This window comes from Pleurodeles waltl, chromosome 8 (genome assembly GCF_031143425.1).
Source record: "Pleurodeles waltl isolate 20211129_DDA chromosome 8, aPleWal1.hap1.20221129, whole genome shotgun sequence".
Taxonomy (NCBI): Eukaryota; Metazoa; Chordata; class Amphibia; order Caudata; family Salamandridae; genus Pleurodeles; species Pleurodeles waltl.
In genome coordinates this window covers 594978741-594994593 of record NC_090447.1, presented here as the reverse complement: position 1 = coordinate 594994593, position 15853 = coordinate 594978741, and the positions used below count along the sequence as shown (strand labels likewise).

Genomic DNA, 15853 nt, shown 5'->3' with positions numbered 1-15853 from the left:
TAGCTGCCCTACCCAAATACCAGAGGGTCCCAACACCTGATGCAGTACCTCCGCCATAGGCTCTATGACCAATGCAAATATAAAAGGTGACGGAGGCATCCCTTTTGAATCCCCCTATATCAGTGGTTCCCAACCTGTGGTCCGGGGGCCCCTGGGGTCCGCGAAGCCTCCTTAAGGGGTCTCCAACTGCTTAGAAAATTAAATAAAATGAACAGATTAATTGCATATAAATGAATAACTGAACATTTTAAAATGTTCTGTAAATTTCAAAGAATTTGAAATTTGAGGCTAAAAATTAAATTAGTATCCCCAGATTGATTTGTGGGAGCAGTGCAGGTGCAAACAGAATATAATATGGATGATGTGTGGCTTCGATTGACTTCAGAAAAGCTCCAACCTTCCTATTAAAACTATTTTTTTCCACCTATATTTGTTTGAAAATTATATAAAATGTGCTGTCATTTGTGAATGTGTTTGATGAATGCTTGCTTCTGTGTATTGTTTTGCATTTCAAATCATCAACAATGTTTAGGAGGGGTCCCAGGCTTCCAGTAATGACTCAGAGGGAGTCCCCTGATTCCAATATTATTCAATGGGGGTCCTGGGGTTCCCGGAATGATACAGTGGGGGTCAACAGAAGTCAAAAGTTGGGAAACACTGCCCTATGTAACTGAATCCTGTCAGACACCATGGCACCTGTGCATATCTGTGCCCCCGGGCCAGTGTATAATACCTTAACTGATGCAGTGCATTACTGGCCAAGTTCTACCTTTTCCATCACAATCCAGAGGTACTCTCACTCCACCAAGTCGAAGGCTTGCTCATTATCAGGAAGTGCCTCTTTCAGGTGTGGTGTATGGTATACATGTGACAGACGTTGAAGTTTATACATGGTGATTCTGTGCTGTATAAAACTACACTGAGCTATATGTATTAGTGCTAGTAGGTGCTGTTGCAGCTGTGCCACCAGAATGCCACTGAGGGCCTGATTTAGATATTGACGGATGGGTTACTCTGTCACAAAATTGACAGATATCATATCCGCCGAAATCTAAATCTCTTAGGAAATAATTTGATTTAGATTTCGGCAGATGGGATATCCATCACTGTTGTGATGGAGTAACCCGACTGCCAATACTTAAATCAGGCCCTAAGTATTTTTACATCTATATTTAAGAGCAACAGAGGTCTGTAAGACGATGGCCCCACCAGATTTTTTCTGGTTTCAGGATCAGTAATATTTGTGCTACTTGCATAGAGTCAGGCAAGCGCCTGCATTGCTGGCCTCCTGATATACCTCTAACAGTTTATCTGTAACTGTATCTGCATATTTTTTACGGAATTCTGCATGGAGAACATTGCCTCCTTGCGTTTTTGCATTTTTTTAACCATCTTATACTGCCCACGATTTCCTCACATTGATGGGCTCCTCCAATGAGGCCCGCTCCATCTCCCCGAGTTTGTAAAGCTCTATGTCTGCCAGAAGGTCAGCACCATGGCCTCCCATTACTTTCTTACGGTCTGCCTAAAGCTTGCTGAGATGGACTCTAAACACCTCAATAATAGCTGATTGCGTACAGACTCTTTTCCCTCTCTTGTCCTGTAATTCCATGACCGAGTCACTCGTCGCCTCTTGTCTAATTAATAGCACGAGCATTGTCCTGGTGCCGTCACCCTCTGCATCTTGTCTCGGACAGTATCCCAGCTAGACAACTTTTCTCCCACCTGTGCCAATCATCTTGGAGTTCTCTACAGTCCTGTTGCCAATCCACTATCTTCTGCAGCTGAGTGGAAAGCGTCCTTTCCAACGTACTCAAATTTACTTCCTTGTGGCTAAGGTCATCCTCCAGTTGTTTCTTAAGCCCATACGTAGTTTTTAGGCAGACCCCTCTCAGCACCACCTTCATAGGCCTGGTTTCCAGAGCTCCCCCAATTCTCGTCAAAGTAATGTGTGAGCATTGATACCCTTTTCCTATTCCCAATAATAATGGAGAATGGTCAGATAGGTATTGTGCAAGATAAGAGACATCCTGCACCCGTTAGGCTAATGCAGCGGATACAAAGCAGTAATCAAGCCTCCTATAAGTTGTTGTTGCAGGCATATAGTAGGAGTGTACCCTAGTTGTCGGGTGCCGTCACCTCCAGGGATCTATCAAACTAAGCTCCCATAAGAGATCTGTCAACTGTCCTGTCATGTGTGGTTTCATGTGTTTCTTTGGTGGTTCTCGGTTCAGTTCCCCATCCATGACACACTTACAATCACCCACAAGGACAATGTGTGCCACCAAGTAGGTCGCAGTAGCTGTTGCCACCTCACTTTGAACAATATTTCATATTTCCCCTCTGGATCAAGTACATGTACCCTTTGCTGGAAGGGGACCCCAGGAGCCACCTATATTAGTGCACCCAGAGCAAACCCAGAGTAGGATGTTGCATAAATTTGACCTCTGCACCTCCTCTGGATACTAGGTATACAGCCCCCCCCACATGCATCTCCTGCAGGAAGGCTATTGATATGTAATAATGTTTTAGATAAGCATAGACTCTGCAACGTTTCTCACGTTGGGCCAGGCTACTCACATTCCATGTCAGCAATTTAAGTGTGTCATCCATTCTTGATTGTTTGGGTTCAACACCACCCTCTCCAACACTCCTCACCCCAATGACTTGCATCCAGCACACGTGGCCCCACAATGGCAAACATAATCATACATAATCTCATACACATTAATGAGTCCCCTTTGAACTGTAAAACCATCAAACCACAATATTTTTCCAATGCCCTTCTCCCCATGGACAATTAAGTAATCTTGCCCTGCCATGTACTCAGCTGTGTATAAGTATGCATCACCAAACCAATTTCCTGTTCCTTGAGAAAATTCCAAATCCCAACTTAAACTCTTCACCTACTAACATGCTATGCTTCGCTAGAGGCCAGCCCGTCGGGGGGACCACGAAGCCAAATCACTCAAGTAGTTTTCCACCGCCTGGACCCCTTAAATCCTATTACTCCTGCCAGCCCTTCATAACTTATCTGCTTTTGAGTCAACCGCTCCTCATTGAAGTCCTCCGTACTTGTTCCCATAGGGTCTTGTCTCCACATAGTTGGGCCTCTATTATCTCTGAGAACCATCATGTTCAAACTATCACCCCACCATTCATGTCAGCCCCTCCGTCATGCTTAGGATCAGGTTGACTGCGGGGCAAACACGTGTATCTCCAAGGCGTTGTATCTCCATCCGTACGTCCCATCATCTGTGCTGTCTCTACCTGATCCCAGGTGGCCCCCCCACTCATGAAACGAATCACGAGAGTCTGGCACAGCAGCTCTTCCATGAGGGTTCCATCAGGTCCCACCACAATGCGACCCGTCAAATTGGAGGATTGGGACTCTCTATCACATTTTTCTCGCTTTTGTCATCTAGTCGAGTGTCTTAGTTTACTCAGACCATAACAGCCCCAGGCACCAATCCAAGTCAAGTATCACCAGCTATGGAGTCCACCAAATTACTAGCCTTGCTTGCACTGAAGAAACCAGAACACCTTATTTTTGTGCACTACCCTTAACTTACCCGGGACGATAGGGATGTACTTCATGTTTAGTTCCCACAGTCTCCGATTGACATCCAAATATGTTTTCCGTTAATGTTGTACTTTTTGTGTGTAATCAAAGAAGAATAAAATAGGTTTTCCCTCATATTGTGGCTCACCATGTAGCACAACATCACAGGATAGATTCCTTTAAGTAGACGAGCAATAATCAATTGAGGCAGCGCCCCTGGTGTGGCGGGAGCATCTAGGCTTTATAGCCCTCTCCACACTAAAGAAGGCAGACAACCCGCAAGGGGGCATGACAGCCGCAAATCAATCCTCCAAAAATGTTTCTGTGGACTGCCCCTCAGCCCTTTCCAGGAACCTCACAAAGCGCAAGTTATTTCTCCAGGAACTCCCCTCGGAGTCTTATAGGCATTCTTCCAGTCTCATTGACAACTCCTGTAGGGATGAAACTGTGTCTTTCAAGGTGACCGCCTCCCATTGTAATTCACTGTCATTATCTACTGTTACTCTGTTAGCTACTTTCCGAAGGTCATCCTTCAGGAAGTGAACGTCTAATGTACCCAAGTCTATTTTGGTAGCCAACTCTGTGTGGTCTCCTGTGACTGCCTCCATGAGGTTTGAGAGGGAAGGGCCCCGCGTTCCATGCCCTGGACCGCTTTCCTGTATGTCTTTTGGCAGACCCTCAGACGGTTTCTCCACAATGGGCATCGCTTGGGTGCAGTTAACAATCCTGTTGGCCTGAGGGTGATGGGCTGACTTATCTTTCACCATTGTTGTGATAGAATCCCATCCAGTACTCTACCTGTGTTGTCTCGGGACTAACTGTGCTGCAGAGATTAACACACCACTGCACCTCTAGGCTGGACAGTCAGGGTGTTCTTATTGGCCCCCCAACAGCCAGGTGGAACGCCAGCTGACACTCTCACCTCACGCAGTTCGCCACCACTTCACCTGCCAGACAGGGGCCCAAGAGTGGGCCCACTACCAAACAGGGCACCAGGAGCAGTTCAACAGTATGCCCCACAGCCACACTGAAGGAAGGGGGACAGACTCCTCACCCCTGTGTCACCGTAGCACAGGTGTACACAACCCCTTAGTGTCTCAAACGCATTTCTCAGGGCAGTTGTGCACTGGAGGCAGTTATAGGCACTATAGCCAGAGAATACCAGCAATCAATGGGCAATATATTATGGCCTTAGTAAGTCCTAATTTATGGAGCACCGCATTCTTTTTCTTTAGACCTGCATCTCCCTTGTAGACACAGGGGTGTGGAATTTATTAAAATATCTACTTGTCCCGGGGACAGGTTGCTTCTCAAATCTACTTGTCCTGTAAAAAGATCTACTTGTCCCTTTGGTGCCATGTAGTGTGGCGCCAAATTATGGCAGCAGTCTCATTATGTAAGAGCTCTGATAATAGCCTCTCTGATTATGCCAGGGCTACTACCATAGTAGGGCTTGAATACTTGCAGTTTCAATCCCTACTGTAGCAATTTCCTTATTTTGCCACGTTTCTGCAGATCTGCATACTGGGGCTGGAGGAAGCAGTAAGCAATAGTTCCAGGGCTGGAATGCCTTTGAGTATGCAAACCTACTAACCTGCATGTTTTAAAGATTTTCACCAGCTTCTCTCTAATATTTTCCCATAATAAGAAAGGTTGGACATTTACTCCTGACAATGGCAGAATTAGAACTTCTTCCAAGGTTGGGAAGAAAGTGGCTGGAGGGAAAATGAACTTGCAAATGCTCAATAGATTTTCCCATGAGCAAATCTACACATGGTATTTACCCATGCTAAAATACAGTTCACAAATATTTTATAGGGGTACGACATATACCATGGGCGCACTTTTGTGACTTTCTTTAAGAATTTGGGGCCACATGTAGGTAGGTTCAGATTTGCGACCCGCAAATTGTGAGTCGCAAATCCAAATGTAGGATGGGGTCCCTGACCCCATCTGTGACTCGCAAGGGCTTCGCAAATGCCCACCTCATGAATAATCATAAGGTGGGTCGCAATTTGCGACCCCCTTGCGAATGGCGGCCCTCACAGCGATGGTGGCCTGCTGGAGACAGCAGACCACCATGTCTGTGACTGCTTTTCAATAAAGCAGTTTTTTTTTTTGTAATACAGATCACTGCCTGCTCTGAAAAAATGTTTACAGTGACATTTATAATGGGGAAGGGGTCCCATGGGGACACCTTCCCTTTTGCGAAAGTGTTAGTACCCATTTGAAATGGGTGCAAACTGCGATTGGTTTGCGCCTGCGACGCAAAACAATCCTACATTGCACTGCGAGTTGCAATTAGGAAGGGAACACCCCGTCCTAATTGCGAGTCGCAAACCCGTTTTGCGATTCAGTAACCAGGTTACCGAATCGCAAAACTGGGTTTGTGCATCGCAATGTGCTTTCTGCGACATGCAAAAAGCTACCTACATGTGGGTCTTGGTCCCTAATTAGGTCTGGTGTTAACAAAGACATTTTGTTTTTATTAAACTTCTTTTTCTCTCTCTTTCGGCTGGCTTTACTGTGAGTGATCGCATTCTGCTCTTCCACAAGGAGCATATTTGCACACAAAGTAGTTTTGTTCAGTGTCAGGAACTACAGTGGCAATCAGTGACGTATGGAAACTGGAGGGTGCCCCTTTGCAAAGAACATGGAGGAGCCCCCTCTCTAGACTCACTCAGGGCAGGTGCTGTGCTGAAGGGGCCCCCTGGAGGGCCTTTGCTATGCCACTGGTGGCAACGTGTGCTTTTAGAGTCCAAAGACGTTTTGGGGGGTTTTTGCCAGTGTTTGTTACAATGTTGAGGGCCTGGTAGCTCCCACAACAATAAAGTGTTACCAAAGCCATGTCAAAACAAGACATGCATTGATGAAACTAAAAGACTTATAAAAATATGTCAGATTTGTTGGCTTTGTCAGTGTTTGTTTATTTTCATGCTTCCCATAATCGTGTTGAAAATGGTTACACTGATTTTCCATTAGAAAGATTTTTGGGAAATACTAGCATGCATCAAAACATTTTACTAAATGACACTTGATTTGCATCTAATCAGAGAGCATTCTGGGAACATTATACTTAGCCTCATAGCCTAAACTTTTCAAACATGTGTATACACGTTTTTTTTTGTACTGGAACCAAGTCAGTAATGAAGTGTGACCTTAAAACATTTATTTACAGCACTCACCCTAATAATGAAGGCTTTCAAATAATGAACCATAAATACAAGTTCGAACAGTATTATCTTTTGGAAACACATTACCTCAACTGCAGAGAGTTCCACTTTCTGTAAACAGGCAGCCAAAGGGTTTGTGCTGCAGAGGGTTGGGCCTACTTGTCCCAAGGACAAAGTAAACATAAAAACTTGTTGCCCTTGACCCCAAACAAGATGTCCCGGGCGTCGGCCCGATAGAAATTCCACATCCCTGAGACAGGACAAAGAGCATGCATCCCCCTTCCCCATACAGTCTACTCTCCATAGGGCCTACCTTTCGCACGGGCTGGCCCATCAAGATTTCCATGTGCTGCACTCCACTGGTGCCATTCCACCGTCACAGGCACCTTGGGGCAGCAATCTCTCCCTGACTTAGGTTCCAGGAAACGGGCCCCTCCCAGGCAGGGTCTGCTCCCATCATCCAACCCCATCAGTAGTAAAGGGGCCAAGAGCTGGCCACCGCTTCAGGGGCGTACCACTCCTTCATTGCGCCTCTCCTCTGCTCTGCTGGCTGCAGCTCAAACGCAAGTTGGATTACGGCTTCTACAGGATTTCATATAGCCAATAGACGCATCTTTCCTACGCTGGGCTCACTGCAGGGATAGGTCCAACCGCCTATGCACCTCTCCGTTAATGTCAGAGGTTACGTCCCAAAGGGAGGACCTGGTATGTGCAGGTGCATCACAAGTCTCCCGCAGATGCATCTATTGTCATACGGCCAAGGGCAGACAGTCCTCTCCACCAAGCAGGCATCAATTTTCCAGGCAGTAACGTCAAGGCGCGGCCACCAGCTGACAGTGATGTGTCGAGAGCCACAAAGCTGCTTTTTCTCAGTTGTCGGGTTATCCCCGCACACTCTGCCTCTTGCTCACCGGGTACAAGGGTAAGCACAAGATTCATGAGGTCAGATGTAACAGGATTTCATTTGCAGCTGGCAGGCGCTCTGGCAGAAATGTCTAGTCAGCCATCTTGTTGGCCACGCCCCCCAGAGGATGGTTAAGTTATGAAGAACGTGTGTGTAGTTACTAAGGAAGAATTGAGAGTAAAAATGCTGAAAGACCCTTACTGAAACAGAGATAATACAATAATGGTGACTGTCCAAGAAACGTTTAGGGACAGAACTGAAGGCCTACTGGATAGCTCGAGAATAGTTAGCTGAGAAGGAGCATTTATGGTTTATAGAAACAAGACTGGTCGAGGTGTTTACACTAAGAGGGTGATTAATTGGTCTGGTCTATGAAAGAAAGTTTGGAGGAGTGGGGGTGAATCCTAAGAAGAGGAATAGGTTGGACTTTTGATGGTCTGACTTCAACTTTGAAGAGGAGAGTGTCATCGGAGACTGCAGTGAAAGGTGCAACACTTGCATCTCACACATGCAGTGCCGCAAACCCCTAAGCAAACTTTGGTAAGAAGTGGCACTAGATAATGTTGGACCACCAGAGGGTGGAGAAACTGCCCCAAATGTGTTTCTTTCAGTTTATTTTTTTCCAAAGTGGCCAGAGGTGAAGGAGGTGGGGGCATTATTTATGGAAGTGTGGTAGAGTTCTTAGAAGGAGCATTTCATAGAAAGTGTTTTCAAAGTTCTTTAGGACTGATAATGAGGTACAATTTGGCTCAAGAGAAGTGGGTAATTTTTTGAAGGATTGTGGTATCATGCACAAGAAGTGTTCCCTTTATCTTCCAGAGAAAAAGAGCATTGTTAAGCAGTTCAGCAAAACCATCAAAGAATGAATCCAGTTGAATACAGCCAATTTCAGAGCAGACTAGTTGCCTAGAACATTGCACATGATCTAACTCCTGCCAATACGCCATTTGAATTAATCAGCCATATTAAACCAGGCACTAAGCTTATTCAAGAATGGATGGTGTGGCACAAACGATAGGGGCTCTACAATCTTAGTTGTGGCTCTGTGTGTCAGACTATGCATGAAAGGAAGAGTAATCGGACACTTGTAGATAGTTCTGAGCATGACCCCGAAGCCTGCAGCTCTTTGAATTGAGTCAGTGTGAACAGTGAGAGATCTGCCAGTGGTCTCACAGTAGGAAGTAATGTCAGCGTTGTAGTCTTTAAAGAGAGCTGTCTAGTGGTGCTCTCGGGCAAACTCTAGGGGAGAGTCCCATCAGGAAGACACTTGCCCCCACCATGCTGCTTGCTGTGTTTACTCGCAAAACAGGTGCAGTGGCACCTGAAGATGACTGGTGACATGGACACATAACTACACGCACACACTATGCAGTTAGGGGACTGGTTTAGTTTCAAGTAAGGAGATGAAACTCATCAGTGTTCTGTGTATTTCTGTATGGGCTAACTGTATATATTTATATACAGCCTGTAACTTCCCAAAATGTGTTGTCAGTTCACAACTCTGACTACAAAACAATACTATACATGACAATATTTCCTCTAAGAAAAGTTAACTCGATTCAACGTGTGCACATATGAAATGTAAAAACAAAGAGGCAACTCATTCTGCACCGCTGCTGCCAATGCTGTGTCCGTCCCGAGCTTATGAGATGGACTGGACCTTGCTGTGCACAGGCAGAAATAATGAAAGAGGTGGGAGGTGCCAAGCAGAGGGGGTGCTGCCCCATCTGCTCCCAAAAACGGATTTCCTCCAAGCTTCTACCTTATGGTAATACACTTAGTTCACTGCCTTTACCCCTCCGCTATCACCTCTCACAGTGACCCCCTTACCCTTTCCTGTAGCTTTAGTGCCGATAAAGAAGGGGCTCACAGGGCCAGAAAGTGAGGCTTCCTCTCTACCAAATAATATTTACACCTCTTCCACACCTGACGGCCAAATAGGTAAGTCGTCGCCAATGTTTTGTCTCCGGACAGGGTTGGATCAATTTCTTCCTAAGACTAGATATGGCCTGTTTCTTTCCTACTTTGTGTGGGACGACTCACACTATTTCTACACAACTCCGCAGACTCAGTGATAGCTATTTCTAGACACGGGGCCGTGTTACAGAATTTTGCCTCGGGGCACTACAGGCGTGTACGCCTGCTTAAAAAAAACGAACAAAAAAAAAATGACAGCCTATGAGGGCAGCCCTCTGGAGAGGGGAAAGGGGACCCATGGGCCCCAGAAATCCCACATCAGGTGGGTGCAATCACTCACAGTACCCCCCTGCAAGGGGATCTCTCCCCTCTTTAAATTACAGGTGGGTTCCCACCTCCAGAGAGAAAAATGGAGCGGCTTTGAAGCAGCCACTCAATATTTCTCTAAACGAGCTGGCCTGAGGGGCATCACAAGCTCGGGGCTGCCCTGAGGGCAGCTCATTCATCATAATAGGACACACTGTCCTTGTTCGCGCCAGGTACACCTGTTTTAAGGTGAGCCGTGGTGCAAACAGGCAAAGTGCGTCCTGCATGTAATACGGGCCCTGGTGGGGAACTGGCACAGAGGATGAATTCTGACAATAAAGCTCTAAGAACCTATGTTCTCATATGGCTGGTGACAAGTGAAATGGGCCAGGGGCGTAGCTATCGGTGGCACCGGGGCCCAGAGGTGGGAGGTTGCGCAGGCTCAGAATTCTTTTAATACAGTGCTGGCCAGGGACTTCGCTCTGTGTTCACTCTGTGGTGAGGGCAGATGGTTACAAGGGCAGTAGAGAAACGGGGGGGAAAAGTGGGAGAGAAACGAATGGAGAGGAGGAAATGGAGATGGTGAAAAGAAGCTAAAGCAATTAAATAGTGATAGAGCAGGAGAAGAGGATATTGCGGAGACAGAAAGAAGATAAAAACGAGCATAAGGGGCATGGAAAAGGTGCCAGAAATAAAGATGCCAGGGAGGAAGGTGTTATGGCAAGTGAGAGACAGAGGAGGGGAAAGGGAGTGCAAAGAAAGGAAAAAGGAAGGAGAGAGTGAAAAGGAGAATTTACATTAAAGGAGAGATGGATGGAGAAAGGGAGGGGAGTGGGGAAGAGGCTGAATGGAAACTAGAGCAGGAGAGCGTCTTTTACTAGTGAGGTACTCATAACTTCCCAACTACATTCGAATTTTAATACCAGCCAAGGTTGGATTGAATGTTATCCAGTTGTCCATGTTGGTGAGACTCACAGCAAGGAAGCAATATTTATCACATCTCAGCTTGAAAAGGTATCCTCATCGGGGACGTTTTAAGGTATGGGTGAGTGGACAATTCCAGAGGGCCCCCACCTTCTAAGGGGCTCACTGGGAAAGTGACTTTTCTCTCTGTTGGACCCCTGTCGTGGTCTGAAACGGGGACAGCGCTTTCTGCGCCTTTTCAGTGCGGAAAAGTTTAAGTGCACAGTAATTCACGTCTTTATCTATCACAGGAAAGCAGTAAATGTTATATTCGAGGCATTACATGTGCTTAGAGTACATTAAAGAGAATAATTAAAAGATTGCTTTAAAAAGCTATGCAACCCGCCAAGGTAATTTCACATCTGTAATCATTTATCGAGCCAAAACAAATGGAATTATTTATGACACAGTACTTGTGTCTCAGGCCATGATGGGTGCGTGTTTACATGCAGAAATCTCAGGTTTGTGGGCAAGTTGTTTATATTAACGCTCTAAAATAGCTTATTGGCTGTGTAAGCACTGTACAAAATAAAAATAAAACATTTTTAACAAACAGAAATATAAAAAGAGCATTCAACCATATTTTACCTATTCAAAACCACTTGCACATTTTCAACAGATTAAGTGAATGTAGAACTGACTCAACTGGCATGTGTCTAATGAAAGCTTCAGGCCACCCTCGTGGTGTAAATGGACTGCAGTCTTTTAGGAAATTCTGGGCACCATCACTTTTTCAAACAAATTACACGATGAGGGTAGAGGTGCACATTGGTGCATGAACTGTACCTCTCTACGCGAGGCTGGCATTGCTAACGCCCATGAGGAGTCTGTCCACTGCATGGGTGTAAGGGATGCCCTGCTGCAGCACAAACTGTAGTTGTTCCTATGTGATACGGAGTCTTACACTAATGCCATTTACGATGATTGTGTGTGGCGGGGACTGCACAGCTGCTGCTCATACATACACGGTATTTTTTACTAAAATTAAAAATATCTCTTTACAAAATGAATAAAGTCTGGCTTTGCAGATGCTTACATATCAATAGAACGGACATACATGTCTGCTGTACTTTTATGTGGGAACAATTGTGAGAGATAAATGTAAAACACTGAATGTCCGGCACGTGATAGCCTGGGAAAGACAAGCAGCGAGTTCACGGTGGGATAGTTAGGGTGGTGGGTGCCTCTTGCATTCCACATTGAGTTCTGGAGGGCACGTGCTACCAATGACCGACTACATTGCACAATATTCTAACTAGAACATATCTGCGATTCTCAACACGAAATATCGAGGCCAAAGCTCTAATCTCGGCTTTCCCACTTGACCACATTGTTTTATCCTGGTCCAATGAATGTCTCTGAGGTTTGGTTGCCAAAATCCTGAGCGCTAATTCAAGATCCGGAATTAAACGTTGTAAAACAAAAAGGCGGTAGTGTAATTGATGGTCAAGAGTGTCTTGGAAAGGTTTGGGCTAGTACGACCACCGCCTCCCTTCCAGACACAGCTGTACAAGTTGCTGGTCGGAACGGAGCTTCTCCACTTGAGGCCGTTTACTACGAGTTGAAATCTGGACAGAAGCCAAGTGCAAGAGCCTAAAATATCGCCAACGGAGGTGCAACTTATTTATGCTGAGTGAGTTGCAACCCTGAGGCCGACCCAGGACCCGAGGGATAGGTGCATCTGGATAGCTGACACCGCTGCACGGCCCCAGAACAGTGATGTATACCCTAGATCATCGGAACGTGTGACGAAAGAGCACATCATCTGTGTCTGAGATCTCCTACCAGGCAGATCAGGAGCAATTATAAACACATTTTCACAACAGAATGTATACAAAATGCACCGTACACAATTCAGAAAAGCGAAACACAAATAAAGAAGCTATTTACGGAAGAGAACTTTTGCTAATGAAAACTGTGCCTCAAAACGTAAAAGTGTGTGTAAACAAGTGTGTGTCGGCAATAACTGTACATCTATGGATCTCAAGTCAGAGGCATGGTTTCCGCATTCCCCAAATAGAAGCAGCCCTGTCCGCCCAGGTGCTGAAAGCATGAGGGGTCACTAATAGTGCAGGGCTCCAAACCTGGCACAAAACTATCATGTTACATAAAACGACCCCATCTCTCCTTAATCGGTGTTAGCTGCGCCAGCTCTGCCTAGCTGCAGAAGATCTAGCCTGCTTCAGCCCAAAAATCCCGATCGCCGAAAGCCGCCTCTGACAAAGGAGGCAGCGGCAGTCACATCCTGCAGCTGTCACCACCCAAGCGCGGCAGAGCTCGGAGGGTTACCAACTTTCTCATGTTTTCCAGCCTTACCGATCTTAATCCGGACGCTCTGGAATACCCGAAGCCCCTCTTCCTCCACCGCCATGCTGATGCTTCTGCCCCCGGTTCTCCTGTGCAGCTGCAGCCGCTGTTCTCCTCCTGTGCTGCCTTGGCTGCTCCCATGCGCGCGCGCCGCCCGCAAACACACCCTGAACGCACAGCACTAGACAGCTCGGCAGCGACGGCGCTCGCGCCAAGGAACCAACTGCTCAACCACCAAACTACATACGCCTACTCTCCAGAAGCCCATTGACTAGTGATGGTCGGGGACCGCCTGCTCGGCGGCCACGCCCAGTCACGGTCATCATTGGTGGTAGAGGAGAGGGAGGCACGGCTCAGCTAGAGAACCGGCAGACTTCAAAACTATTTGAGTCGCTGACAGGACTCTCGAGGAAGTGAGAGCAGCTGGGCATGTGCCTTGTTACCAAGTTGCCCGTGGCAACGAGATAGCCATATTGGGTGTGTGCTACCCCCAGAACGATGCGCGTGTTAATTGGAAGTATAACGGCCATTTTCAATGGGTGGGTGGCCAGGTACTGGGCGTCTTGTGAATTTCATGAATGCTTTCTAAGGTGTGTAGCAGGGTCTGGCAACTTTCAATTTGCTGTTCTATTACCTTTGTCGAGTAACCTGCCACATAGCTACTGTTCCTCGGAGACGTAGTGTCCTGCTGGACAGTGCTTCAGTTTATCTCCTGAGGCTGCCTTAACACCCACCCCAAAACCACCCATCACGTGTCACCAGTCAGGTGATCCTGGGGCCGGACGGATGTGAACTGGACCAAGTACCACACAACAGGGGTTAGACTTAGGCATTTAAGTGCTGGTGTTTACATCACTACACTAAAATGAGTTAGTCACGCATACTATAGCTCGTGGGAGAACCACAACGAGGCACTTCAGATTATAACCAAACCAGCCACTTCCTGCGTGTGCCTCGCTACTGTCCGGCGCTCCAATTAGGAGCTCATCACTGACTGTCCTCAGGTTGCTAGCAATGATCTTTGTTCCGTATACTGCCAAAACTACACTGAAAGCACACCTATATGACTTCCGCAATTAAAATAAATTAGCACCAGGTCCAGCTCTCTAGTAGTCACCTGGCGTCACGCAGAACATATACAGCAGGCAGGATCTAGCATCTTCTGTTCCGGAACCAATAAAGCCTGCAATTATTAGTTCAGCCGATGACTGAATTTTGATTTGTTTTCCTATTACCGTGCTCAGCCACCCAAAAGCACTGCTCAAACCTCACAGTGTGCTCTATATTGTCGTGCTGCAGGTGGGCGCAGTTTAAACATTGCACTGCGAGCCTGCCCTTAGAAGCACTTATCGTAAAAGTGAGAGACAATGACCAAGGAGGTCAAAGAGCAGCCTTGCCTGGTAGGGCCTCGGCCTGCAACCTCAGCACAGTCAGCTGCATGGTCCAGCGCACTGGGTTTGACGACCCACTTTTCAGGTTTAGCCTGGCAGCAATTTCAGATTACCGCAGGTGAGTCCAGCGCTGTTGATTACTCGACAAATTTGAGTGCTGCAGTGGGGGCAGATCCAGGCCGGGGGAGCAGACAGTTAAAGACATAATTGGATGGACAAAATAGTTTTATTCTGTCACTATTTATGGTTCTCTTAACCTTCAGACAACAGCATATAAAAGAAGCACTTGAAAGTTAAAGTAATCGTCAGGGCATGCATTTGTTTGCATTATGAAAACTTTTTGACTAATCCAACCACGTAAATGTCTGTGAGTGTAACCGGACTGTAAAGCAATAGAATTCTGGTTGGTGGTGGGGGCGGGTAGTGGATGTGGTTACTCCCTGGTGTATTTATAGTGCAACAAGGTCCCAGACTACTGAAAGCACAGAGATTATGCAATTCCTTACTTTCACACAGTATGAGATGTCATTCAAAGTGTCACACATTTTGCTGTGGAATGTCACTCACAAGTACAATGAAACAATGGAAATGTCACACACTAGCAATCTGAATACTTGACAGCTATGCACCAATTCCTAGAGTCTATGTCCTCCTTGAGTCCAGCATACACTTTTCAAAGCAAAGGAAAACCATCAGCACCAACCCATTTCGAACAATCCCCTCCAAGAGCAGGCTAACCTCTAAATTCCTTCATACAAATATCAGAATCTGAATTTATGGACCTTGCCAAAGCAAGCAGGCCGATCGGCAGCCCTTCTGACCTTTGTCCACCACAAATCTTCAAGAACATTCTTTTAACCACCTCTGTCGCCACAGTAGTCAGAACAACCATTAATAATTCTTTCACAAACAGTTAGGAGCGCACCTGCCTGACATCCCAGCAATTAATCTGCCCCATTGCATCATGGTAGATGTAGTATCTTCAAAAAACGAACTCCATTAATTTTTAAATATTTCACCTTTAAGTAGGTACAGCCTTTACTGTGCATCTCTGGACACATGTGTTTCTGGGTTAGTCCCTTCTTCAGCAGAGAACATATTTGCGGGGTGCTGGGAATGCTGCCATAAATCCCCCGGTTTCAGTACCTCTTTCCTGGCCTGCTGGTGCCTGCTCCAGAGCTCGTCAGCCCAGTAGCTCAAGGGAGCCTTTAAAGTCACAAACAGTTAGGAGCACACCTGCCTGACATCCCAGCAATTAATCTGCCCCATTGCATCATGGTAGATGTAGTATCTTCAAAAAACGAACTCCATTAATTTTTAAATATTTCAC

The 15853-nt window shown here is 46.3% G+C and overlaps 1 protein-coding gene across 5 annotated transcripts in view; it reads right to left on the bottom strand.

Annotated features, from left to right (window-relative positions):
* The window catches only part of RASA3 (RAS p21 protein activator 3), an 821322-nt gene extending 805673 nt beyond the window's left edge, over positions 1-15649 (bottom strand). For 2 of the 5 annotated variants that reach the window (XM_069204627.1, XM_069204630.1), the window contains exon 1: positions 13142-13391. In XM_069204627.1, coding sequence (XP_069060728.1) covers positions 13142-13196 — 55 coding nt within the window. In that variant the 5' untranslated portion in view covers positions 13197-13391. Of the gene's footprint in view, positions 1-13141; positions 13392-15542 lie in introns of those variants that run through there. The other 3 variants (XM_069204625.1, XM_069204626.1, XM_069204628.1) reach the window with 2 other exon arrangements.
* Between the last annotated feature and the right edge of the window lie 204 nt (positions 15650-15853).